The sequence below is a fragment of the Natator depressus genome, chromosome 13 (assembly GCF_965152275.1).
Source record: "Natator depressus isolate rNatDep1 chromosome 13, rNatDep2.hap1, whole genome shotgun sequence".
Taxonomy (NCBI): domain Eukaryota; kingdom Metazoa; phylum Chordata; order Testudines; family Cheloniidae; genus Natator; species Natator depressus.
In genome coordinates, this window is record NC_134246.1 from 25887708 (window position 1) to 25915665 (window position 27958).

At 44.3% G+C, this 27958-nt stretch overlaps 2 protein-coding genes across 5 annotated transcripts in view; one reads left to right on the forward strand and one right to left on the reverse strand.

Annotated features, from left to right (window-relative positions):
* The window catches only part of NCOA6 (nuclear receptor coactivator 6), a 75250-nt gene extending 62311 nt beyond the window's left edge, over positions 1–12939 (forward strand). For both annotated transcript variants that reach the window (XM_074970268.1, XM_074970269.1), the window contains exons 15-16: positions 8791–8939; positions 12369–12939. In XM_074970268.1, the coding sequence (XP_074826369.1) occupies positions 8791–8939; positions 12369–12415 (196 nt within the window). In that variant the 3' untranslated portion in view covers positions 12416–12939. The remainder of the gene's footprint in view (positions 1–8790; positions 8940–12368) is intronic.
* Positions 12940–25010: 12071 nt separating this feature from the next.
* Positions 25011–27958, reverse strand: part of TP53INP2 (tumor protein p53 inducible nuclear protein 2) — a 48692-nt gene continuing 45744 nt past the window's right edge. For all 3 annotated transcript variants that reach the window (XM_074970273.1, XM_074970270.1, XM_074970274.1), the window contains exon 4: positions 25011–27876. In XM_074970273.1, coding sequence (XP_074826374.1) covers positions 27627–27876 — 250 coding nt within the window. In that variant the 3' untranslated portion in view covers positions 25011–27626. The remainder of the gene's footprint in view (positions 27877–27958) is intronic.

Here is a 27958-nt window from a genome sequence, read left to right on the forward strand (position 1 = left end):
TCTTCCGTCCTAAGTGCAGGACCCTGCACTTATCCTTATTGAACCTCATCAGGTTTCTTTTGGCCCAATCCTCCAATTTGTCTAGGTCCCTCTGTATCTTATCTCTGCCCTCCAACGTATCTACCACTCCTCCCAGTTTAGTATCATCTGCAAATTTGCTGAGAGTGCAATCCACACCATCCTCCAGATCATTTATGAAGATATTGAACAAAACTGGCCCCAGGACCGACCCCTGGGGCACTCCACTTGACACCGGCTGCCAACTAGACATGGAGCCATTGATCACTACCCGTTGAGCCCGACAATCTAGCCAACTTTCTATCCACCTTATAGTACATTCATCCAGCCCATGCTTCTTTAACTTGCTGACAAGAATACTGTGGGAGACCGTGTCAAAAGCTTTGCTAAAGTCAAGAAACAATACATCCACTGCTTTCCCTTCATCCACAGAATCAGTAATCTCATCATAGAAGGCGATTAGATTAGTCAGGCATGACCTTCCTTTGGTGAATCCATGCTGACTGTTCCTGATCACTTTACTCTCGTGTAAGTGCTTCAGGATTGATTCCTTGAGGACCTGCTCCATGATTTTTCCGGGGACTGAGGTGAGGCTGACTGGCCTGTAGTTCCCAGGATCCTCCTTCTTCCCTTTTTTAAAGATTGGCACTACATTAGCCTTTTTCCAGTCATCTGGGACTTCCCCCGTTCGCCACGAGTTTTCAAAGATAATGGCCAATGGCTCTGCAATCACATCCGCCAATTCCTTTAGCACTCTCGGATGCAACTCGTCCGGCCCCATGGACTTGTGCACGTCCAGCTTTTCTAAATAGTCCCTAACCACCTCTTTCTCCACAGAGGGCTGGCCATCTACTCCCCATGTTGCGATGCCCAGCGCAGCAGTCTGGGAGCTGTCCTTGTTAGTGAAGACAGAGGCAAAAAAAGCATTGAGCACGTTAGCTTTTTACACATCCTCTGTCACTAGGTTGCCTCCCTCATTCAGTAAGGGGCCCACACTTTCCTTGGCTTTCTTCTTGTTGCCCACATACCTGAAGAAACCCTTCTTGTTACTCTTAACATCTCTTGCTAGCTGCAGCTCCAGGTGCGATTTGGCCCTCCTGATTTCATTCCTACATGCCCGAGCAATATTTTTATACTCTTCCCTGGTCATTTGTCCAATCTTCCACTTCTTGTAAGCTTCTTTTTTATGTTTAAGATCCGCAAGGATTTCACCGTTAAGCCAAGCTGGTCGCCTGTCATATTTACTATTCTTTCGACACATCGGGATGGTTTGTCCCTGTAACCTCAACAGGGATTCCTTGAAATACAGCCAGCTCTCCTGGACTCCTTTCCCCTTCATGTTAGTCCCCCAGGGGATCCTACCCATCCGCTCCCTGAGGGAGTCAAAGTCTGCTTTCCTGAAGTCCAGGGTCCGTATTCTGCTGCTTACCTTTCTTCCCTGTGTCAGGATCCTGAACTCAACCAACTCATGGTCACTGCCTCCCAGATTCCCATCCACTTTTGCTTCCCCTACTAATTCTTCCCGGTTTGTGAGCAGCAGGTCAAGAAAAGCTCTCCCCCTAGTTGGCTCCTCCAGCACTTGCACCAGGAAATTGTCCCCTACGCTTTCCAGAAACTTCCTGGATTGTCTATGCACCGCTGTATTGCTCTCCCAGCAAATATCAGGAAAATTAAAGTCACCCATGAGAACCAGGGCGTGCGATCTAGTAGCTTCTGCGAGTTGCCGGAAGAAAGCCTCATCCACCTCATCCCCCTGATCCGGTGGTCTATAGCAGACTCCCACCACTACATCACTCTTATTACTCACACTTCTAAACTTAATCCAGAGACACTCAGGTTTTTCTGCAGTTCCGTACCGGAGCTCTGAGCAGTCATACTGCTCCCTTACATACAGTGCTACTCCCCCACCTTTTCTGCCCTGCCTGTCCTTCCTGAACAGTTTATAACCATCCATGACAGTACTCCAGTCATGTGAGTTATCCCACCAAGTCTCTGTTATTCCAATCACGTCATAATTCCCTGACATCACCAGGACCTCCAGTTCTCCCTGCTTGTTTCCAAGGCTTAGTGCTTATATACGAATGCACAAAGCCTTGGAAACAAGCAGGGAGAACTGGAGGTCCTGGTGATGTCAGGGAATTATGACGTGATTGGAATAACAGAGACTTGGTGGGATAACTCACATGACTGGAGTACTGTCATGGATGGTTATAAACTGTTCAGGAAGGACAGGCAGGGCAGAAAAGGTGGGGGAGTAGCACTGTATGTAAATAAATTGGTTAGTCTCTAAGGTGCCACAAGTACTCCTTTTCTTTTTGCGAATACAGACTAACACGGCTGTTACTCTGAAACCTGTCTTAGATGCAAGTTATCTGGACCAGCCAATTTTAAAATGTCTGACTTTAGTAGCAGCTGTTGAACATCCTCCTGAGATACTAATGGAATGGAGAGAGTGTTATATGATATGACTTCATCATCTGCCCAAATACAGAACAGAATTTTTATTGGACATTTCCACTTCTGCATTATTATTATTGATAATTCTACCATTTTCATCCAGTAATGGTCCAATACCATTGTTAGGATTCTTTTTGTTCCTAATATACTTTAAAAAAACCTACAATTCTTATTGTCCTTCACTCTGCTGGCCATAAAGTTCTCCTTGTGTCCCCTATGATTTGTCTACGGTTCCTAAATTCTGATTTATATTCATTACTATCGACTTCCCCTTTCTTTCATTTGTGTTTTTATTTACACACACACACACACACACACACACACACTTTTTACATTTATAGGTGCCTTCACTTCCTCTTTAAATCAGATCTTTTTTTAACCCCATACAGCTTGCTTCCTCGATTGTGGCTCTTTGGGCATCTAGTAAAGTGTTCTTAAACCATTACAAATTATCATTCACATGTTTCTGATTTACATTTTTCCTCCCAGATGATTTGTCTCATAATTGTTTTCAGCTTTGTAATATTGGCCCTGTTAATGCACTAACTATATATATACACTAATCTGGACTTCATTCTGTTTGCACATTTTAAATGTGATCAAGTCATGATCATCTGTACATAAGCAACCATTAATTTTTAATTCTGTGTTCAGTTCCCCCTCATCAGGTAAGACCAGGTCTAATATAAAATTTCCTCTGTGTTGGATGCCACACTTTAAGTTAGGAAATGGTCATCTGTAATATTTAGAAATTCTAAGGATGTTTGGATGCTGGCAGGCAGCATGAGACCTCCAACATATGTCACTCACATTGAAGTTGCATGTGATCACAGCTTTTTTCTCCTAATATTATAGATAGGTGCAAAGAAGCTGGTCATCCTGTTCTCTGGTCTGATTTGGTGGTCTGTAACAGACACCAATACTCTATCTTGTGCTTTATCTTCTAGGACAGTGGTTCCCAAACTTGTTCTGCCGCTTGTGCAGGGAAAGCCCCTGGCAGGCCGGGCCGGTTTGTTTACCTGCCGTGTCCGCAGGTTCGGCCGATCGTGGCTCCCAGTGTCTGCGGTTCGCTGCTCCAGGCCAATGGGAGCTGCTGGAAGCGGCGCGGGCTGAGGGACGTACTGGCCGCCGCTTCCAGCAGCTCCCATTGGCCTGGAGCAGCGAACCGCAGACACTGGGAGCCACGATCGGCCGAACCTGTGGATGCGGTAGGTAAACAAACCGGCCCGGCCTGCCAGGGGCTTTCCCTGCACAAGCGGCAGAACAAGTTTGGGCACCATTGTTCTAGGACATTGATCTAAAAGCATTCAAGAGAACTTTCTTCTGAGTTATCAGTGACTTGGAAACAGGTAATGCCTTTTTTGGCAGTGTGTCACTTTATGAACCCCACTGAAGTTCTTCAAGTCAGGTTTTTATGGAGTTAAGGAATCCTCCCAAGCTGAATGTGGACTTTCAGAACTGTGCATAAGTATCACGCACATTAGGAGAGCCCTGCCTCATACAAAGTACTAAAGGGCATACACAGTTCAGGAACGGTTTTCTCTGGCTGTTTTGGATTTCTTTATCCCTGGGAAAGCAACAAGGGCAGTGGCTGTAGTGGCACCTTCAGATGTCACACAGTCTTGTGCATTAATCAGAGGTATGGGGAGTCAGACTTCTGCAGTTCCATTTCCACTTCTGCCAGTGACTAGACATCATACTTACAAACACTTACAAATGTTATTTGGGTAGGCCTCACAACACTCCTCTGAAGTAGATAATTATCATTATCTTTATTTTACTAATTACAGATGGCAAAACAGAAGCTAAGGGACATGTGGAATGCTAATCTAATGGATTAGTCTAGAGTGCAATGTTTCTCAATCTTTTTGTGCTGGTAACCCACTTTGGACTTAAAAAAAAAAAAAAAAAATCATGACTCCCCTAGAAAAAATTGTGATGGCCTACCTTAAGCTCAGGGCTTCGGGCTTCAGCCCCCTGCAGCTCGAGGTACAGGGCTTCAGCCCCCCATGGGACTGAAACATGTAAATTGGCCCTGTAGTGTAGGGCCCCAGGCAATTTCCCTGCTTCCTACTCCTTAGTGAAAAGAAAAGGAGGACTTGTGGCACCTTAGAGACTAACAAATTTATTTGAGCATAAGCTTTCGTGAGCTACAGCTCACTTCATCGGATGCATTCAGTGGAAAATACAGTGGGGAGATTTATATACATAGAGACCATGAAACAATGGGTGTTATCATACACACTGTAACCAGAGTGATCACTTAAGGTGAGCTATTACCAGCAGGAGAGCGGGGGCTGAGGGGGAACCTTTTGTAGTGATAATCAAGGTGGGCCATTTCCAGCAGTTGACAAGAACGTCTGAGGAACAGTAGAGGGTGGGGGGGGGGAGTAAACATGGGGAAATAGTTTTACTTTGTTTTTAATGACCCATCCACTCCCAGTCTCTATTCAAGCCTAAGTTAATTGTATCCAGTTTGCAAATTAATTCCAATTCAGCAGTCTCTCGTTGGAGTCTGTTTTTGAAGTTTTTTTGTTGACGTATTGCCACTTTTAGGTCTGTAATCGAGTGATTACCGCTCTCGTCCCCTAATGCCCCTACTCGCGCTACATTGATGACATCATCATCATCTGGACCCATGGAAAAGAAGCCCTTGAGGAATTCCACCATGATTTCAACAATTTCCATCCCACCATCAACCTCAGCCTGGACCAGTCCACACAAGAGATCCACTTCCTGGACACTATGGTGCTAATAAGCGATGGTCACATAAACACCACCCTATACCGGAAACCTACTGACCGCTATTCCTACCTACATGCCTCCAGCTTTCATCCAGACCATACCACACGATCCATTGTCTACAGCCAAGCTCTACGATACAACCACATTTGCTCCAACCCCTCAGACAGAGACAAACACCTACAAGATCTCTATCAAGCATTCTTACAACTACAGTACCCACCTGCTGAAGTGAAGAAACAGATTGACTGACAGAGCCAGAAGAGTACCCAGAAGTCACCTACTACAGGACAGGCCCAACAAAGAAAATAACAGAAAGCCACTAGCCATCACCTTCAGCCCCCAACTAAAACCTCTCCAATGCATCATCAAGGATCTACAACCTATCCTGAAGGACGACCCATCGCTCTCACAGATCTTGGGAGACAGGCCAGTCCTTGCTTACAGACAGCCCCCCAACCTGAAGCAACCACACACCACACAACAGAACCACTAACCCAGGAACCTATCCTTGCAACAAAGCCCGTTGCCAACTGTGTCCACATATCTATTCAGGGGACACCATTGTAGGGCCTAATCACATCAGCCATGCTATCAGAGGCTCGTTCACCTGTACATCTACCAATGTGATATATGCCATCATGTGCCAGCAATGCCCCTCTGTCATGTACATTGGTCAAACTGGACAGTCTCTACGTAAAAGAATAAATGGACACAAATCAGATGTCAAGAATTATAACATTCAAAAGCCAGTTGGAGAACACTTCAATCTCTCTGGTCACTTGATTACAGACCTAAAAGTGGCAATACTTCAACAAAAAAAACTTCAAAAACAGACTCCAATGAGAGACTGCTGAATTAGAATTAATTTGCAAACTGGATACAATTAACTTAGGCTTGAATAGAGACTGGGAGCGGATGTGTCATTACACAAAGTAAAACTATTTCCCCATGTTTATTTCCCTGCCCCCCCCCCCCCACTGTTCCTCAGACGTTCTTGTCAACTGCTGAAAATGGCCCACCTTGATTATCACTACAAAAGGTTCCCCCTCAGCCCCCGCTCTCCTGCTGGTAATAGCTCACCTTAAGTGATCACTCTGGTTACAGTGTGTATGATAACACCCATTGTTTCATGGTCTCTATGTATATAAATCTCCCCACTGTATTTTCCACTGAATGCATCCGATGAAGTGAACTGTAGCTCACGAAAGCTTATGCTCAGATAAATTGGTTAGTCTCTAAGGTGCCACAAGTACTCCTTTTCTTTTTGCTAATACAGACTAACACGACTGCTACTCTGAAACCTACTCCTTAGTGCTGGCCCTGCTTGCTTCCTCCTAAATCCTTCCGGTGACCCCACTGGGGGTTGCAGCCCACACGTTGAGAAACGCTGATCTAGTGGGTTAGATATGAGATCTGGAGAACTGGGTTGAAGTGTAGTGTTGACACTTGTTTTATGTTTTAGGCAAGTCATTTAGCTTTTCTGTCTCTCTGTATTCCCATATGTAAAATGGGGATACTTATTTGCCTACCTGATTACCTTCTCTCTGCCCTTCCATGCTTGCCAATGTTCTGTGCCTTTTTGTCTTTGTAACTTGACTGTTGAATTCCTTGGCTTTCAGACATCAGCTGTTAAAATTACGAACTTGTATAAGTTTTCTCTCTTAAAATGAGGATTTCCTCTTAGAAGTGACTATGTAAAAATAGAACCTTTGTACTCTACAGATCTCCTCTGTGTTTTTTTTCAGACTCAGGACTGCTGACTAAAATACATTTTTATTCTTGTTAGTCCTGCAGAGACGTCACATGAAGAGGGCACGAAGTGAATTCTGTTCCTTGTATGTTAATCAACAGAGAGTTGTTTAATTGGTTTCACTTAGTTACCTTGTGAACCCACAGAAGACAATAGGGTTGCATAGATGTCACTGAGGGCTTCATTTGGCCTGTTGAAATTTACTGGTGAGACAAGGTGGGTGAGGTAATATCTTTTATCGGACCAAATTCTGTTGGTGAGACGGACAAGCTTTCGAGTTACACAGAGCTCTTCCTCAAGTCTGGGAAAGGTAACTTAGAGTGCCATAGCTAAATACAAGGTTGAATAGATAGTTTAGCATGAGTAGTTAGCCCATATTCTAAAGGTGAAGTGGCCTGTTAACATCCCTGTAGTCTTAGGACAAAAAGGTGGGTTAGTGGGTTACAGATTGTTGTAATAAGCCATAAATCCAGCATCTTTATTAAAATCAGGATTTTTAGTGTCTTGCATCAGGCTCACCTTTTGAAAGTGTTGTGCAGATTTCCTTTGAGGGTGAGGACTAATAGGTCAGACATAGAGTGATCGCTTCGTGAAAAGTGTTCACCCATAGGTGATACGGGGAAGGGGAAGGGTGTTATGTCTTTTATACTTTTTCTCTGTGAGTTCATTCAAGAGCATAGAGATTGTCTGGTTTCACCCACATACTTGTTGTTGGGGCATTTAGTGCACTGGAGGAGGTACACCATAGCATGTGTAGGATCCACGGACCTTGAAAGGTGTGTTGTGCGGGATGTTGATCATTGTAGCAGTGGAGAGATGTCTGCAGGTTTTGCTTCTATTCTGCTAGGGTCTGGTCATGGTCTTAATAAAGACACTGGATTTTTATGGCTTATGACAACAATCTGTAACCCACTGACTCCCCTTTTTATCCGATGATTACAGGGGGTGTTGACGGGGCACTACATCTTGAATGGTCCCTTAGAATACATGCTGAACTATCTGTTCAACCTTGTATTTAGCTGTGACAATCTGAGTACCTTTCCCAGACCTGAGGAAGAGCTCTGTGTAGCTCAAAAGCGGGTCTCTCTCACCAACAGAAATTGGTCCAATAAAAGGTATTACCTCACCCACCTTGTCTCTCTAATATCCTGTGGCCGACATGGCTGCAAAACCACTGCATACAACCGTGAAATTTACTGGTGTCCGTGTATGAGAAGAAAATAACTTCGCTTAATTCCCAGAGCACAAGATGAATTTGCAAGGCTGGTAGAAATGAGTAAACAGTTTTAAATGTAAACACGGCACTGCTAATCTGGTGTGAGGGAAAATAAATGTGGCGCCCCACCGTACCATTGTAGAATAACTTTTCATGGCAGAACTGCACTTTGTTGTTAGTTCTTTTAAAGCATTAAACCCACCTTACTAAAGCCTGTTTTGGTCTGGGAATAAATCATTTAAAAAGATTAGTGAAGCAACTCTTCTTAGTTGTACAGAATAGTTGACAACAATCCCTTCTTAAAAGTTCACAATTCTCCCTTGTGTTCATCTGTGACTTCAGTTCTGTATTTCCTTATTATAGCAGTTTCTTATGTAACTTAAGACTTTTCCTAGACTTCAGGAATGGTGATATCTGCTGACCATTTAAAAGATACCTAATTTCTTGGTCTTTTGAATGTTGCAAATATTCTCTACCCGTATCCATAGGATTTCATATCTTCGGTGCTAAGGGTCCAGAACTGGTACCAGTATGCTTGTCTAATGAACTGCATTAAAAAATTATTCTTGCACTTCACCAGAACTATTTTGTCTCACTTTATTAGTAATGAGGCAAAAGAGAGTTGTGAAAAGTCTAAAACTCCGAGTAGAAGAAATTCAAGAACAGAGGAATCTGCTGCCTCACAGGAAACAGTGGAGAATGGACAGCGCAAGAGGTCCTCCAGGCCATCATCTGCCTCTAGCACCGCAAAAGGTAAAATGCACAGCCATCTTTACTGTGGAGTAGGTAGGAAGTGAAGTAGTTTCCAAAAGAATAATGTTGTTTGAATAAGTGTACCGTGTCTATGCTTTACAGCCAGTAAATATTGTGTGCAGTGTATGCTCCTAACCCTAGAGTTAGTACTGATGAGTTAGACACAGGCTGGAGTTTCGAAGTTTACATAGTTCAGTACCTGCAGTAAATCTGTTTGTATGCAAATTTTCCACTGTTAAGTTTTTCTGCAGTACTCATTCACATAGCATTCCAACTAATCTTAGTACTCTTAAAATATAGTACTATTGGCAGTAATGGGCAGACATTGAAAGAACTCTACTCAAGCAAGACAGTGACATTTTTCCTACAGTCTGAAAGAAGATGTAAGCATTTGTCTCACTTCGTGTGTGTGATCTGCTTTCGGAAATCCAAATTGTCTTGTTATGCTGCTCAGGCATTCTTAGAATTCTGCCTTGATGACCATCTAAGAGTGACGTGTGCTAGTACACAGATCCGCAGCTGTTCTGTCCAAGAATATGTGAAATCCTAAAGTTACAGATATTAACCCATGGCATCAGCAGTTGCTGGGGTGTCTTATTTCTCTAAGGACTATGGTCTAGAACAAAGTATGCAGCATTTGTGTGGCACATACATGTTCACTAGTAGAATGCCTTGTTCATGATGTCAGTGACTGGGACGTGGGTGGTCAGTCCTAGTGGTTGGAGTCGCAGGTCAGAGCAGAAGTCAGAGACCAGATGCCAGAGCTGAGGGTCAGAGCTTGGTTACCTGGAGTGAGGCAAGGCTGGGTCAAAGGCAGGAGCAGGGCTGGGCACAAGCAGGTACAGGAGCTATCGCAGCCATAGGTGAATACTTTGAGTAACTGCTGAACTGCTTTTCGTTGTTTCCTGTTGATTTAAGAACACGGCATCCCCAAATGACAGTAGCTATGGGTAGGTCTACTTTACTACAGCAACAGAAGGGGTTTTTCCATTTCTGTAATAAATCCACCCCTTTGAGAGATCATATGCAGATCGACGAAGAATTCTTCTGTCAGCCAAGCTGTTTTATAGTGGGGGTCAGGTTGACCTAATTACATTGCACAGGGCATTTTCACAGCCCTGAGTGAGATAGCTAGGTTGACCTGTTTTAGGTGTGGACCAGGCCATATGTTGACATAAACATTCTTCCTTTGACATAGCAGCATCTACACTGGGAATTAGGTCAGCATAGCTACGTCAGTCAGGGTATGGCTTTTTCACACCCTTGACTAGCATACATACGTCCACCTAACTGATGGAACCTGAAGAAGTTTGTCATTTGTGCATACTCCTGTCTGTTCTGCCTTTTAATAGTGAATGAGAACTTTTTTTTAAGTGTATTTATTATTTTAAATGCACTCGGGAATGTGTTAGGTGCCTTTCATTACAAATGAAAACACGATCTGTGCACTAAGAAACATACAAACTGACTTCAGACACTGCAGTGAGGGATAGGAGAGGTGATGCAAGTTCTTTAAACAAAATCTAGTGCACAGTAAGATGGAGTAAAAGAGATTGTTGGAAGAGAAATACTTTGCTAGTTCTTGTAGGTATTTTGGAAGAAGTGGTTCTACAGTAGGGGTGGGCAAACTACGGCCCGTGGGCCACATCCGGCCCACCAACCGTTTTAATCTGGCCCTCGAGCTCCCGCTGGGTCTGAGGCTTGCCCCGCTTTAGCGCTCCAGCCAGGGAGCCGGGTAAGGGGCTGCTCCGTGCGGCTCCCAGAAGCAGCGGCATGTCCCCCCTCTGGCTCCTACGCATAGATATCTGGGAAACAATTCTCTGGCTGTTGGATCTTGCTGAAATGCTCAGGGTACAACTGACTGCTATATCTGGGGTTGGGGTTGAATGGGTGAGGTTCTGCTTGGGACTTAGAGCCCTCCCCATCTAGAGTCCCATTTCTAGCCATTGGAGATATTTGCTAATAACAGTCACCAATGGGCCATATGCCGTTGTAGGCAATCTCATCGTACCATCCCCTCCATAAATGTATCGAACTCGGTCTTGAAACAAATTAGGTTTTTTGCCCCCACTACTCCCCTTGGAAGGGTGTTTTAGAACTTCACCCCTCTGATGATTAGAAACCTTTGTCTAATTCCAAGCCTAAACTTGTTCATGGACAGTTTATATCCATTTGTTCTTGTGCCAACATTGGCCCTTAACTTAAATAACTCTTCTCTCTCCCTGGCATTTATTCCTCTGATGTATTTATAGGGAGCAAACATATCTCCACTAAGCCTTTGTTTTGTTAGGCTAAACAGGCCAAGTCTCCTCTTGTCAGGAAGGTTCTCCATTTCTGTGATCATCCTGGTAGCCCTTCTCTGCACCTATTCCAGTTCAAATTCATCTTTCTTAAACATGAGAGACCGAATTGCACACAGTATTTGTTTTTTTGCTTTGTTGCCTTGCAACACTGTTTTTCCCCAGTGGTTTTAAAATGCAGACTGTTACAGAAGGATAGTCTTCAAAAGACATTGTAAAGAGCCAAAGAATCATCACAAACTTTTACTATGTTGTACTTAGTTAAAATTGTAAGGATGTAGGTTCCCTCCGTCCTTGCTCAATATTTTTCTTACCACTTTAAAATGGAAATTGCGAGTGCACTTTAAGTGCACTTGAAATGTCCTCTACTTTCGCTCTAGCTTCTGTAAGTACTTCTGTTTCCTCTGCTGAAGAGCTACAGTATTTTGTAACTTGCTATGCAAGTTATTAGTGAGACATAGTGGATTCTTCCTACAGCAGCCATACATTAAGCAAAAGCAAAAGTTTAATACACAGTTGTGTTACATCAGGACTCAAGCCCTCTCTGTAGTGGGACCAATAGATTCTGCAGTTAAAAGGCACGTTCCAAAAACCATTCACTTTTTTCCTATTGCACCCATCTCTGTAGTGCCTAAGCACTGCACCTGTAACTGTGTAGTTCAAGTTCTTGAAGCCGTGTGTAATGTTTTATGGGTTTCTTCTTGTGGCAGTGCTTTGCAAGATGGCAGAATCATAACTAGAGCTAATACAGTAATAATACTTACACAGCATCTTTCAGCCAAGGATCTTAGAGCTTTGCAAATGTTAAGCCTTCAAACACCCCTGTGAGCGGGGAAGCTGTTTGCACACATCCTTGTAAGAGAAGCTACTGAGAGTTTATTATCATTATTTATTTGGGATTGTCCTATCTCCCTAACAGCCTCAGTCAGGATCAGGGACCCATCGGGTTAGGTGCTGTACAAACTCAAGATGAGAAACAATCCCTCCTCTGTGGTGCTCACAGTCTGAATTCCCCTCCCCCACAGCGTTTTTTTAACATGTAAACAAAACCAAAAAAAAAAGCAATGTGTGTGCCTCTCTTGACAGGCTTACTAGCTTAGCATCCACAGGTTTTTCCTTTTAATTTCAGAAACGAATGCCAGTGCAATGCAGTCAAAAAGAAGAAAATCCAAGTAAAGTACTGCATGGAAACACAAGACTTGCAAATGAGTGTGAATTTACCAATAGCAATTTTGAGTTGTGATTTTTCTTTTTTTTGAAAAAAGAATAAAATTATGTACAGTAAAGTCATCTGAATATTATACTGTTCCCAGTAAGTACAAGTTTTTTTTCTAAAAACAAATAAATGGATATAAAATTGGGTTATTGTTAAACCCTCTGGTATGGGAAGCTGAAGTCCAGAGTTAGCGCATTAGGATAATGTGTTGTAAGAAATGCAAGGGAGGAGGGAGGGAAAGGCAGTTGTAAACTTATTTCTAAGTTTGCACTTTTCATTAAAAAAAATTAGCTTACAGGGTTGCCATTTTTAGGTATTAAAACGATGTATTGTGCTGTTGTTTTAAGTACTGTATGTGAATAGCAGTAAGAGGGTTACAGGCAAACCCTGTCTTGTTTGGAAATGTAAATATTTTTATTATAAAGTAGACCTGATGTATTTGTTGTAGAAACGGACCAGTGAAATACAAATAAATTGAAGGGTTTGTATAATGTGGAATCCCTAATGCTCTAAATAAATGTTGTTGTCCTATAATTTGGGTTGTATTATTAGCAGGAGCAGCATAGTACTGGACAGGAAGATTGAGTGGATTACTTGAAGCTCTAGGCCTGCAAGCTCCTTATTTGGAGCTTTAAAGAGGAATTTGTTTAACCACAAATGAATTAACTAGTGCAGCTGTTGTTGCAAAGCACGAAAATGTTCAAAGCCTGCTACCCCAGCCTTCAGGATGCATGCATTTAATATGGACCAAAGAGTGCCAAAAGATAGCTTTCTCCATGTCCAAGTGTTCACCAAGAGAAAGATACTGCACAGAAGAATGCGGTCTGGAGACTTTCTGAAATGTGGTACCTGGAAGTTTTATCTGGATAAGTATTCTGCGCTCAGTGGTGACTTGGTCACGTGTACTACATGAGAAAGTAGGTCAGCCTTAGTGTGCTGGGAATCTTTCATGGTAAGAAATTGAGGCCTTGTCTATACTACCGCGGTAAGTCGACCTACGTTACGCTACTCTGGTTACGTGAATAACGTAACTGAAGTCGACGTAGCTTAGGTTGACTTACCGCACTGTGTCGCTGGGAGATGCTGTCCCGCCGACTTCGCTTACTGTTCTCAGGGAGCTGGAGTACCTACTGGAGTTGTCTGGAGAGCACTCTGCGATCGATATAGTGGGTCTACAGTAGACCTGCTAAATTGACACCGCTGCATCGATCGCAGCAGGGCCGATCTAGGTAAGTGTAGACATGGCCTCAGACACAAGTCTTCCTAGGTTGCCTGTTACCTTGCACACAGGTGATTCTGACAAATATTGCACCTTGTAAAAAATGGTCTGTGGAACATAAAGTGGCAAATAAGCTGTCTTGTGCCAAAAATGCCAAATGTTGATTGGTCAGGGGCTGCCCCGGAAAGCTGAACTTTTTGCATATAAAACTTCAGAGGGAAAAATTCTGTCCTGGGCTAGGGCCAAAGGGCAGTATATGTTACCTGTGTTCTGAAACTGCTAACTTCCCCCAGAGAGCCACATTCAGTCATGCTCTTTTGATACCTTGGATTACTGTATAAAATCAGTTTCTCCCCAAAAACGTCTACCCACTCCTGATGCAGGGATATTGAAGAGCCAGTGGCAGGCAATATGGCTCACAGAGATTTTGCCAAAATCCTGAAAAGGGGCAATTATTCTACCTTTTCACTTCCAACCTCCACACTTCTGCTTCCTTGAAATCCTACCATCTTCAACAAGGTAAGATGTAAAACTAAGCTGTTTGTTTTATTATTTCTGTGTTTTCCTGCTTATGAGATCACACTGCACCTGATTTTGTTCTTATTGAAGTTGATGGCAAAACTCCCAATGACTTCAATGAGACCAGGATCAGACCCAAGAAGAGCTCCACATGTCATACGTGTCAGTTTCCCTAAAACCTTAGTGTAAGTGGGAACCCTGGGTTTATTTATAGGTTCTTTAAGTCTTGCCTTACATTTTATTTGTTATGCTGGTGAAAACTCTTGGGGTGATATTTGTGGAAACTAAGCTCCCCTTTTTCCACAGAACAGATGCAAGTTGTGTAATGGCAGTGCAGTCTTCACCACACAACCCTACCAATGGGCCTGAAACTTGAGGGACCAGACCTATGAGGAAGGGGTAATCTGGTTTCTTACTGTGCCATTCTTGGCCTTGCTGCTGAGGTTGCCAGCAAGGCAGTCAGTTATGGTGAATTTTTTTATGAATGGAAGCTGTAGCAAACCACAAGACTTAGAGGCCCCTAAATCACCCTCAGATGTGAACTATTTTGGACACTTTTGACCTTGAGGTGAGAAGTGCTGTATCTCATAACCAGTCCGCTAAGTCATTCAGTCCCCCTAAATTTGCTTTTCCTGTGAGAATGGCTGTGACTTAGTCCCCATTTTTGTTCTGGATATCTAATATAAAATGTATCTCCTTATTCCTGAAGCACCTCTCACCACTGTTTGGAAATCCTAGACTCTGACAGTGTGTAACTCAACCGGCACCTGTGGTTAGGATTTCCACATGTAAAATGTTGCAGAATGTGTCTTTGGACTGCCACGTTCTGTTCTGACTCTAGGGCAGTTAGCTGTCAACATGTTGCAAATGTTTAAACAGTATTCTAGGTGAAGTAGACACCCTCTTTCTTCTCTGCACCCTTCTGGGCTGTGGTGGATGGTGCAAATGCGCTAACCTTTTGCATTATTTATCCCTCCGTGTGCTCTGTAGGCAAGGGGAGCTGATGAACCTCTGCTGGTAGAGCTAGTTTGGGATTTACATAGGCTGGAAATTGTTTGATCAAAGAGGCAGCCTTGTGGAGATGATCAGTGTAGGGTTGCCACCTGGCTTGTGGGAGAGGAAAAAACAAATCTAGTCTGAGTTTCCTACCAACCCTTAGGGCTCATTTATGCAGGGAAATTTACCAATATTACTAGACCTATATAATTTTACTGCTATAGTCAGTCTACTAGCTAGTGTCAAGTTCATTCTTTTCCACCGTCACTGAGGTTTGTCTGGTTTGCATCCTTTCGTCTCTATCCCATTTTCTTTGCCTTCTCCCGTCCATATTCAGCCTAACCAGCTTTGTTTCTGATTCCTGCTCTACTGCTGAGGGTGCTGTCTCCCTTCCAGAGAGTCCAGTGTGCCATTCTCTGGAGTACACTAAGTCCAGATGCCTCCTGTAAACATGTTAAAATGAAACCCGTCATGTGAATGGGATGCTGTGATAAAGATAAACATATGATTGTGCGGAGATAGCTTAGAAAAAAAACCTACCCTCCACTTTGGATGGCAGCAAAATTCTGCAGCTTACTATTCTTTTGTTTAATGACAGTATTCTCCACCAAGCCTCAGAAAAGGCCATTAGTACGAAGGCTATTAACTCAGTTTAAGGTCTCCTGCCATTGTACCCAGACTGAGATGTGTTGTATCAAGAATGCATCACTTTGAGCTGATGGTTTTTATTTTAACATCTTCCAACAGATTCCCACTGTCTGCATGGACAAGAACTGTGATTAGCAGCATGACACTTTACTACTTTTTATTTAAACTTCTTGCAGGCTTGTGAAATTGAAATCCTGTGTTCTGACCTGTACAGACATGTAAAATGCTGGTGCTTCCCCCATTAGGGCAGTGCTTAACCATCTTCAGGGAACAAATACTTGCTACCGTCAGTGAAATATCCTACCGGATTTTGAATGGTGGATGTAACCAGTTTTACTGCACCTGGTTCCCTTTATGATTTAAAACACGCACACAAAGTATGCTTTAAATATATAGATTTTTTTTTTTAATTTCTTGTGGTTTTCCTTTATATTAGATTTTTTTTTTTCAGGACAGCATTACAATCTAACAACCAAAACCATGTTACATACACACACACACACACACCACATAACATATCCCAGGAAGTTGTGTCCTTCACTCTGTCAACATGTTGCAAATGTTTAAACAGTATTCTACATGAAGTAGACTCCCTCTTTCTACGAGCCTTGCTTGCATTGCTTTAACATGTAACACACAACAAGGAAGTATTTTGTTAGCTTTCTGGTTTGAACTAGGTTTCCGTTCCTACAGTATAAGTGATGTAGAAAATGGGGCTTTTTTTTTTTTTTGGTCTTCTCAAAACCCCTGTTTTAAAAGTTGTCCTGCTATTGTAAGGCATACAATAGATTCTAAATCGATCACCCTCTCGGCTGAACAGAGCTGGGGGAAAAACCTTACTAGGAGTTTAATCTGCTTGGTCATCTGGGTTGTGCTCTAAGCAGGTCAAATGCGCACACACTCAAAAATGTGCTGCTTGTCAGTGTTGGGGGAGGTGTGGAGGGAGGGGAAAGGAGGTGGCAAAACCAGAAAATGTTCTCAAACTCATTTTAAGAAGGTCTAAGGCAACCCTTTCAAACCAAATAGTACCTTCTCTTTAGATAAGCCTTTGAAAGGGGGAAAAAATGGATTTTTAATACACAGTGTGTTTTGGCAAAGCGCTGGTGGTAGTCATGTCATCTTTATACTCTATCTTCACCCTCAAACTGGTGGGAAATCCGATTTTAAGCAAGAGTTCCCAAAGGTGTATAGGGGATTTAGGTACCAAAATAAAGGGTATTTGGGGGCCTAACTCTGTTGGCTCCTTTGAAAATCCCAGATCTATTTTTTTCAAAATAACATACAGCTGCAGATATTTCTTTTTATTTTTTTTTTAATTTAAATTCCCAGTCGCTTTTTGCATAGGACTTTAACTATGGTTCCCTAATTGGTTACCAAACCATGCAAAAGGGTGAAAGGCACATACACAGTCAACACACTATGAAGAGGTATAATGCATATAGGAGAGTATTATGAGTATAATACCTAGTTGTGGGAGTTGAGATAGATATATATATATCTATAGATATATAGATATCTATAGATATATAGATATATATATACACACACAAGATATTGCAACACTCAAATGCTACATTACAGATACAGTTATGATACAATAGAAAAGAATATTACTATGTTGCTGTTACAGTGTGAGCTGTACCCTTGTCTCAGGAGCGGTAAAAGTCGGATTTTGAAAGCACAAAAGTGAATTCGATACACGTTGTTTGCAGTGAGAATTGGGTGTTTAAAATAGTTTGTATTTATGGTCAGCTTTGCTCCCCCGCTCGCTCTTAGGCAAGAAGGAGTTGGAACAGCAAAGATGTTTGGGGTTTCTCATACAGGTGAACCCTGTACAAGTTACATGCTACTAGGGTGTTTTGTTCCCCTCTACCCACAAGGAGTAGGATCTCCCACATCCTGGAGATAAAGGGTAAAACCCTGGCTCCACTGAAGTCAAAGGAAGCTTTGCTATTGACTTCACTGGAGCCAGGCTTTCATCTAGAATCTGAGTCTCCCTGGGGGAAGGCTGAGCAGTGGTACTGGTGGTGGCTGTTAATGACGAGGGCTAGCGTAGACTCCCTCTGACAGAAGAACCCCCTAGGTGCAGGCCGCTAGTGTGGAGAAGCAGCAGGTGCTGAGCTAGAGCAATGAGCCTGACAGATCTCCGAGCCTAATCAGGCAGACCTATTATTAGGGAAGTTGGTGCAGCCCAAGTGGGTTTAGACTGGTAAGGGCTGAATGTTTCATCAGGTACTAACCCACATCCTCCACCTCCTTGTAAACAAAGGGGGTAGGGAGGTGGAAAGAACTTGAAGCTGCAGGTGTTTATTGAGCAAAGAAGGACTAAGTCAGCATCAGCTTGGATACTAGATGGAGCCGTTCCTTTTTTGTATAACCGTCTTTTTGGGGAAAATGAGAGATTTATTTTTTAAATTAAATTTCATGAGCTAACGTTTTTAGAAAGAGCCTTTTTGCACCTGCATCAAGGCATAAAGCCAGAGGCTACAGCGAGGCCCTTTAAAAATCTGACCCTGTGTTTCTGATTGTCAAGAGTGCTATCACCCTTTCACTTCTGCACTCCGAGAGCTGCCCGCTGTTGCCAGGCTGCAGCTGCCAGGCTGCCTTTTGGGGGGTGAGCAGACAGGGAGGCAGCATCTCCTCTGGTTATGAGGGTTCACAAAACTCTCACATGTCAAAACAAAAGTGATTTACTAACTATGCCAGAGAACTTCCTCCTCTTCTTCCCCCTCCCCCATTTTTATTTATAAATAGACTTTCTTCTGATCTCCCTGTTCCCCCTCCCATTGGCAAAACTCCCAGACAGTTCAGTGGAATGAGAGCTGGGCCAAGGAGGTGTTCACAGAATGGCTGTATCTCTGACAGCTCACAGGAACAGCTGTGCTGCAGGAGAAATGGACAGCGGTGAACATAACCAGTTTGCCCTTGCCTGCCCCTTCCCTCAAGCTTTGGAAACAGCTTTGACCACACTGGGGAATTACTTTAACTTCCCTTCCAGAACGGGTCAATCCTGATGTGAAAGCAAGCCCTGCCTATGAGCCACTTTTGTCACCAAACTGCATAATAGTCAAAGGTTCTTCTAGAATGGCCTAGAGGAAGCACCTGAAACTAAAGGAGGAAAGACTATGGTTGGCCTGACTTTGATCCTACATGGGAGTCAAAGTGGCCAGAGAGAGGTCAGTGGGGTTAAAGTGGTGGACAAGGAGGAGGCAGCCCAGAGAATCTACAGAAGGGGCTCCGAAGGTGCCCTAGGGCTACAGAAGAAATTCCACACGCTTGACCTCAAGCAGTTTAACTTCTCCTCTTTTCCAATTCAATCTGTTTAAAAAGAAAGTAACCAGCTGACTACAGCGTGCGGTGAGCCCTCGGTGCAGACAATGGCATCATACTATTCTCTGTACTGTTAGGTATCCATGCCATGAAAGAATGGCCGCATTCCTGAAGAAGTTCAGAGCTTGGGGGAGTAGATGCATCATCCAGACATATGCTGGTCTCCCATCTTATTTTAAATCATGTGTGCTTAACCTGGGGCTCTCCAACAAGCCGTGTGTGTCAGTAGTTAGATGGGTGAGGTGTCCCAAAGGTTGTTTCTGTTGTAATATAGCGTTACACTATGGAAACGGTGGAGAACCACTATCAAGGGGAGTGACTGCTTTGTTAGCTACAGTTTAGTGACCATTGCCAAACCTTCACTTTTTACTGCAGTCATATTTGTCTATTTATTAAATAACAAAAATATCTGCCCTCCTCTTTTGTTAAAAAAACCACCTCTTCCATAACTGGAAACCACCAATTTCAGCTCCAGTCCATGCAAGGGATTTGGGCTGGGAATTATCCTAGCCAGGCGCCCTTGCAAACATGGCCTTTTTACATCTGAGGGGAGTTTGCATGGTCTTCACGAAACATTAATGGATTTCCTCCCCACATGGGGTTGGGGGGGAGAAAAGAAAACTGCTCCACATACAGCTATACACTACTTTAAAATATACAAAGAGAAATAACAGGGTCCTAAAGAGAGGAACTTTGGGATGAGCTACATACCTAAACTTATACTTTGCAATATTAAAAGAAAGGGGCCATGTTAGAATGAATTGACTTTCCTCAAGGCTGGGCTTTCCCAGCAGCATGGATGCCTCGCGGAAGTGGTACTTGTAGGTGCTGGTGTTGAAATACTGGATTTCCAGGACAGCTCTGCTGGCGGGTGTGCTTTCCATGGCACCCAGCTTGTCGCCCAGCAGGCGCTCCTCACCGCCCTTTAAATGCAAATGGAACACGGGCAAAATGTAGGAGGCAGAGTCTAGCATCACGGACTGCTTGTGCGTTTGTGACCAAGGACCAAGTGGTTGAAATGGCTGCTGTGACCTGCTTTTGAATTCAGCCCCTGAACCAGGATCACTTTGCTAGGGCGGCCTCAGAGGTATGTTATATGCAGAATGCTAGAATATGTGGCTTCAGACTTGGCCCTACATTCATGTTTTAAAACAAAAAGAGGGGGGAGGGCGCATTTCCCCAGCTTTCTGATGGATGCTGAAGGGCTGCCTGGGGCCCAACTGAAGCCAACGGCTAACCTCTTGTTGACTTCAAAAAAGTAGGGCCAGTGGTGTGCGGGGGAAGAGGTTGAGATTCCCACACCCCCTGCTACTAAGAAGGGCAGGATTTACTGCCGCATGGCAGAGGATGTGGGTTCTGATTCTACACCAGGCTGATTGTGGGAGAATCTCTGGGCAGCCAGGGTCAGCCAGGCAGAGGCTGTATTTCCACACTGGCTGGCCCTGGCCCTGGCTCCCCTGGAGAGGAGCTCTGCAGAAGAGAGAATCTGGCCTGGGGCCATCTTGCCCTTTCCATGTACATTCCACCCAGTTGGAGGGGGAATGACAGTCATCCCCCTGGCTCCTCCCCCCCCATCTGCCCCGCCCCTTGCATAGAGCCTGACAGGCTGAGAGAGCTCTCCTGGGTCATGTGGTGGAGATAGTACCTCACAGGGATCTGGCTCCTGGGCTCTAAAGATGGGCAAGACCTATTAGAGGATCTACTCCATTGCACTGCCCATGCCAGCTGTGTCCTCGGCACTAGCCCGCTGAGAAAGCAAGAGCCAAACCAACCTTACTTTCTAAACAGACGTGCTCCCAGCACTTTATTTTCCATCCAGTGTCTTTTTTTTAAATATTAAAAAAAAAAAATTAGAAATGACATTATTCCTAAGAGAGCAAACAACCGTCGCAGTGCTCCCTCCCTACTCTCAACGCACTTTTTCCAAACCATTTTGCACCCGCCTGACCCTATCCTGCTCCCATTGACTCCGCTGGGAGCAAGATCTAGCTCAGAGTTTGTGATTTGTATGGAGCACAGATCCGTTGTTACCTCTGCCTCTGAGCTCTTGGCATTGCCCCCAAACCCTTGGGGGCTTTGATGCCCTCTCAAAATATATTGCTTAAAAATAGCTAGCTAGATATTTCCAATAACACTGGCCTAGAGGAGGAATAAATTGCATTTTAATAACTTCCATGTGATTCCTGGGACCCACATGAGCGAGGTGGGTGTGCCACTGCGTGGCCCCATAGCTAGTATGTGGACACTTGTAACTTTAAATCTGTTACACTGGTGCCAATCGAATCCTTTTCCTCCTCCAAAAGGAAGCCAGTACTAGCAATTCATGCTAAGAAAATAAAAAGACATCCCAGTAGGTTTCACAAATTCCTTTAGGACATACAGATTACTATCCACAGCCTCCCAGGAAATAAAAGAATGCATCAGAATCAAATGGTTCTGAAATATGGACTTTTAAAGATCCCAATGCACATGTTTGTCCCTGAGTCCATGCTGTAATTTCCCCTACACAAATAAAAAAGAAACTGAAAACTCAGCATACCCATTAAAGTAGGAGATCAGAACAACTCTCCCCCAGCCAGAGGTTGGTTGGTTTGTTTAACCTTTCAGCTGGGAGAATCACACAACTAACCGCCAACTGGAAATACTGAACGCAAAACCAAAACCAACACCGTACATCCACTCTGGGTTTTTAAAATATGTACACACGTGCACACAAAGGTTCTGTGTTTTAAGCACCTTTTGTTTGCTTTAAGATAAAAGGAGAGCCATCCAACCTCAGCATGAGGGGCTCTGCTCGATCGTTAAAGAACTAGGACAGGAAATTTGGTAGCAGACCAATACTCCTAGTGATCGCTCTTTTATAAGACAGGCAAATTGCAGGGCACCTCCAAGCACAGTGTGAACACACCTCTGCCCCAGCATTAGATATTTGGTCACACTTTATAGCAGGTGCATTTATAATCAACTTGTAAAGGGTTAATACATGATTCATAGATGCTATAAACACAGCACAGAGAGGACAGTCTGCGTTTTAGATGCTTGTAAGCCATGGTAATAGTAACCTAGTGACCTGTCTAACAATGGTTTGACCGCTCAGTAAAACATTATTAATCATTGATTAACCCTTTCTAAACTCTTTTAATATAAAGTGGGATGGTAGTTTTGCTTGGCTTCCCCTGCTGACTGGGGATAATGTGATGCAGTTGTGCAGAACGATGACATCCAAGCAAAGTTCCTTGCATTCTCCGTCCAAAAAGAAGAGAACTTAAGTAACAACTTTAAACATTAAAAATGAACCACCACTGAAACTGGCAGTGGTCGGGCTATTGGACTCGGAGCCTCTGTTTTCACAGCACTTAAGGCCTGGGCCGGCACCACTGAGGGTGACTAGAGCTTTGCCATTGACTTCAATTGCTGCTGGATCAAGTCCTAATTGGGTAGTTTCTGCTTCATTGTCTTGGACAATTAGCAAGGGTGGGAGGCTTTTAAAGAGGGACTTCTCTTACTGGGAGAAACGTTTGCGAGCAGCTTAGCAGACACGGGCATTGTAAGGTGTACAAGGTGAGTAGCATTCCCCAAAGCAATTTGTGTTTCTAAGAAGCTTTCTCTCTCTCTCTCTCTCTCTCTCGCAGCCATTTGGCACCTGTTTGGTCTGCAAGACCCAATGGTCAGCTCCAAATATCACAAGCGTTATGGGGGCTTTGGGCTCTGGGCCCGGGTGACATCAGCATGTTAAATTTGTGACATCACTGTCATTTGCAGAGTGCCTGAGGCATGTCGTAAGTGGAGGTGTAGAACTGTGTAACAGTAACAGGTGGGAGCTGGCCGGGAAGCAGAAAATTACCGACCTCATACCGCTCTTTATTGGTGGCTGCTCCAGCAAGGAAATCTCCCTCTAAAGCCACCTTATCTGCATGAAACAGCCTAATGCTGCAGAACACATTGACCAAACAGCCTATGGAAAGGAGAACTGAACAGGGGATGCAGGGGGGAGGAGACTTGATGAGCATCCAAAATTTAACCCTGTTCCTAGACTTCTACTTAAAAAATTCTTAACTCTACTATGGACATTGACGTGCTGAGGCAATAGCTCCTCCTCGCCTCTGCAGGAACTTGAGTCGGCATTCATGTAAAATGCACCAGTCCCAACTTGCGTCAGGGCTCACTTGAGAAAAAGGCATTCAATAGGAAACCAAGGATGTGAACAGCTGTAAACGTCCCATCAAGTCAAGACGTTGCCAGTCTCCGGTAAGGAGTTGGCTGCAAATGAAATAATAGACGTGTTGCCATCTTTAACCTGGTAGGACCTTCAGCAGTGAGCAGATGAAGTTCTATCACGCTACTCCCTGCTCCAACACGTAGAGGCAATGTGGAGCTGGAATCAAACAACCGACAGGGGTGGGGATCCTCCAGACCATGGGAAATAACACTGGCTTCTCTCTCTTTCTCTTAACTGCTGTTAAACCGTCTTGCCAAGAGATTGTGCACATGAGCTCAGCTGCCTCTCCAGTTGCTGACAAGGGTGCAAAAGCAAAGAGGAACAAACAGCTGATCCTAGCTAGCTCTGTGGGAATTTTGCCGTTGACTTCAATGAAAGCAGGGATCAGGTTCTAAAAATCAGGTCCCTATTAGAGAGGGGCCCAAGCTACAGAGCTCTAAGCCAGCTGGAACGTCAACAAGGTTTGTGTGTGTTGGGGGTGGGGAGGTGTTCAGGTCCAGCATATTGGTTGGGAGCTATCTCTCGTTACTGTAGTCACCAATGATTCAATCAGAAATAGCTGCCTCAAGCATCCTTTCCATTAGTACAGGATGATGTTACTGGTTTTTAATCTTTGCCAGGCACTGCTCTTATTTCTCTAGGCGGGTTAGAATTTATTTCCATGCTGTGTGAGAACTTTCTGTTCAGTTGTGTCATGAGGGCCGCAGGGCTTTGAGTTTGGAGACACTAACAATAGTCGTGTGCAGAACTTAACAAAAGCGAAACTGGGAGAGTGATAGAGACAGTAGGGCTGCTTCAAACAATGGTTGATCACGCTGAAGAACAACAAATATAAAATATGTTTAAAGTAATCCCATTTGTCTCCGTATTTTTAGAGGCTCCCGTGGCACCGGCATTTTAGCTAGATCCTGCAGGCACAATGATATTAGCCACTCTCTGGGCTAACCAGGTCTGTTAGCCTCCATTCCTGGAGGCTGGTAATTGTAAGTTTATTGCCTCTCAAAAGTCTCAAGAGCTCAATTATTAGACATTTTAAAAGCGGCTCTCCACTGTTTACAATTATTTTTAAAAACGCAATTTCACAAAACCTACTATGAAGGTAAAGGTTTGAATCACGGTTTATAGAAGAAATTCCAGTGAAAGTGGTTTATTTTTGGAGCTCAACATGGCCTTGCATGGTGGAAACTCAAACTCAACAGCATTGTGCAAATGCCGAGCACTGGAACGCGAGCCTGCCTGTGAACAGGAAGTGGATAGTCTAGTTTCGTTCCCCCGGGGAGTGAAGTGCAAGCAGTAAAGAAAGAGCATTAATGGAGGAATGTGATTTTCAGACAGCTTTGTGGTTTTACTAATCTCGTATTATTAATGTATGATTTTTTTAATCTTGACAGTAGCCTTTTAAGGATAAACATGTTGGTCCAAACCCAGCTGTGGTGTAGCAGTATTAAAACCACCAAGGATGAATATGGCTATGCATGTCACAGGGCACAATCTTTAGTGCAGTTAACCGGGGGTTACTCTATTAGCCCATTCTGACTACGGAGATGAAATTCCTCAACTGGGCTGAACGCCTGGAACTTTATTTCCCATCAGAAACTCCCTATAGTCCTGTAGGGACTATCAGTCTAGTGAGCGTTAGCCCTGCCTGTAACCGTGGAATAAGGGGGGTTCCATATATACCTCTTCTTGGGGGACTTGTATCTTTTTCCATCCAAGTAGGCACAAGTTCTGTGCTATGCAGTTCTCAGCCTTGGGCTTGCACCTTCTCAACGGCTCCAGTTTCCATCCTCGTTTCTTGTCTCCCCCTCTCTCCTCCTTTCTTTTCTCCCCAATCTCTCTCGCTTCCTCTCGTTTCACATCCTTTCGCTACCAGCTTCGACATACTTTACCACCTCTGTGACTAATGCACAAGCCCCTTTCTGTGCTGTCCTCTCGAGCCCTGGATGGGGCCGCAAACCACAGGCCGTTATACTAACGTGAAGGAGAATTGCCACGCCTGGGGGTTTGAGTGATGGGTTATGTCCTAGCATTAGCTTGAGGATCATGCTGAAGAAGTATCATCATCCGAATGGTGGAAGGGGTGGAAGCACTGAGATGACAATGCTAGGAGCCCTTGGGATTCACTGCTGCCTTGTGTCTCTTTTGAGTGAAGCCTTCTGGCCAATCCAAGAGCTGCAGGGAGGGAGTTATGCCCAGTTCTCTTCTGTCAGAAAGATGCGTCAGCCCAAAGAGGGCCCCTTAGGGAGGACACAAAGGGAGCTGGGGTTTACTCAGAGGCCATTATTTCCATGCACTAACTTGGCCTGATAGTGCTGTGGTGGCCCTGCTGCTGCTCTGTGGATGTCTCAGAGTTGGATGGTGGGACTGCTCTCCCCTAGCCCTTCCCTGGCACTGAGGCTGGACCCGTCCACTGGGAGTGACTCCTCTAACAGCTCCCTGGACGTGGTGGGATTTACACAATGCTGCTTTGTGGGTTTGTTTTCCAAGGGTCCAGATTTTGACTGAAAGTAAAAAACACCAAGACCTGTTTGGACACATACAGATCATTGGCTTCCCCAGGGCATCAAAACCAGAAAAGCCCAGGGAGAGCCTTTTGCCAGAAATCCAGTGATTTGGACAGACCGAGGAAATGACCACCCAGTCTAGTGGGTAGGCCTCCTCGTTCATTGCTCAAACATTGGCTCTGAAGATCTAATATGGTGTTTACAATCAATCAGATAATCCTCCCCCACAGACTTCTGCCCAGCCTGTTGCCTGGGATGAGAATTCTTTATTTCAATGGATGAGAGCTTTTTAAGGGCTTCATCATTGTAAAATGAAAGTAAGTCATTGTGGGGGGGTTGGTTCTTGTTGTTTTTTGCTTAAGCTAGTGAATGTTCCTGACCATTTCACAAGGCAGATTTGTTCAGCCTTTCTAAAGACCACCTGATCTCTACCTTGTGTTCCACACGCAATAATCTGCTTAGAGCTGTGACACTTGTGCATTAAGCAAAGCTGTTTGGAGTGGGTGGGCCAAACACATTGTAAGACACCTGACTGTAACCTGAAAGCACCGGAATAATAAAATGGACTTTGCACTCTTTTTAAAAGGCTGTGGGGAATTAAGGGCTACAGTAATACTGCACAGGCTTGATTTCCAGAAGCACTGAGTAGCTGCAGCTGCCACGGATTTCAGCTGGAGTTGTGGATCCTCAACACTTCTGAAAATCAGGTCTTAAATATTTGCTAGGAGATGCTCACGCAGGGTTCCTTTTACTCCAGCATGGCACCTCTGAACAGACAGCTAGATAATAACAGCATGCAAGTAAGGACCATCAGTGACACCACAATCCCACGTCCCAGGTTAATTCAAAGACAGGATCTGATATACAATCTAGTTTTTAAAGTGGCAGAGGGGAATGGTCCTTATTCCACATAAATTGTTACATTTTCCTGGAATTTGGGCCAATTTTGTTATTTCATTCCAGTTTGCACTTGAACCTGGTATCTCCATTTGTGACATCACAATCTGTTCCGTGGAGAAGAGTGTGATGTCATAAAGAAAGGCACTGATGTCACAGGCTCCCAATACAACGGTAAGGGACAAAGGAAATGACGGGGCATCTTCACCTTCCCATAAATTCAGCATAACATTGGTGTTAAGCTTAGTGAAAAGTAGAGCATTCATTGGGAACACCAAATTCGAATTCAAATACTGGTAAGCGTTGCAAGAGCAGCTGGAAGAACCTACTCAAGTACTGAGGAGGGAGGCAGGGAGCTGGGGAAATACCTCTCATTAGGAATCGTTTTTCTGAGGGTAACTGGTTGGACACAAGTTTTTCCAGACACTTTAGCACGGATTCTTTTAAACCATTTCTTGGCATTTAAAAGCTGTCCCCCCACAACGTTAGGTTATGTGAGGGTGACGTGCCGCCTTTCTCTCCTGCTCAGCGCCAAAGCGAAAGCTGCAGTGGTGGGGAGGAGAGGAGGGCAAGGTATTGAAGTGGAGAAGGAAGAAAATAATAGGTAAGTAAATGTACACACTAGTGTAAAAAGGGGAGTGAAACCGAAGGAGAGCCCAGCAAGGATCCGCGGTGGAGCATCACCAGTTCAGAAGAAACTGAAACGCGTCTCTCATGAGGATAGGTTTATTCCAGAGAAAGGATGAAGACACCTCCGCTGGAGAAAGCATCGCGAGATGGGAGGTGAAGCTTGAGAGTTAAAAGGGTAATGCCCCACGGTGCACACTTCCTGAAGTAGTTTAGTAGTTGTAATGGCGCTGGCATGGTTGGTAGACAAAGCTGCCCTGGTGTTTGGCCCACCGGGGGTGGCGCTCTCTGGCGCGGTTCTGCCGCTGCATGACCTTCTGACTGAGCTTGTGCTTCTCCGCCAGCTGCTTTGCCCGCTGGATCCGACGGACCTGGCTGACTTTCTCCAAGATGGCAGCTTTTGCCGTGAGGGAGGTGGGGTGGTGCGGGGTGCGGCGCTCCAGCCGGGGTTCAGGCACGTCCCTAGAGAGAGAGAGAGAGACACGCTCATTAATGGTCAAGCTCAGGATGACCTCAGATAGGTGAGACACCTCTTTGCATTTCC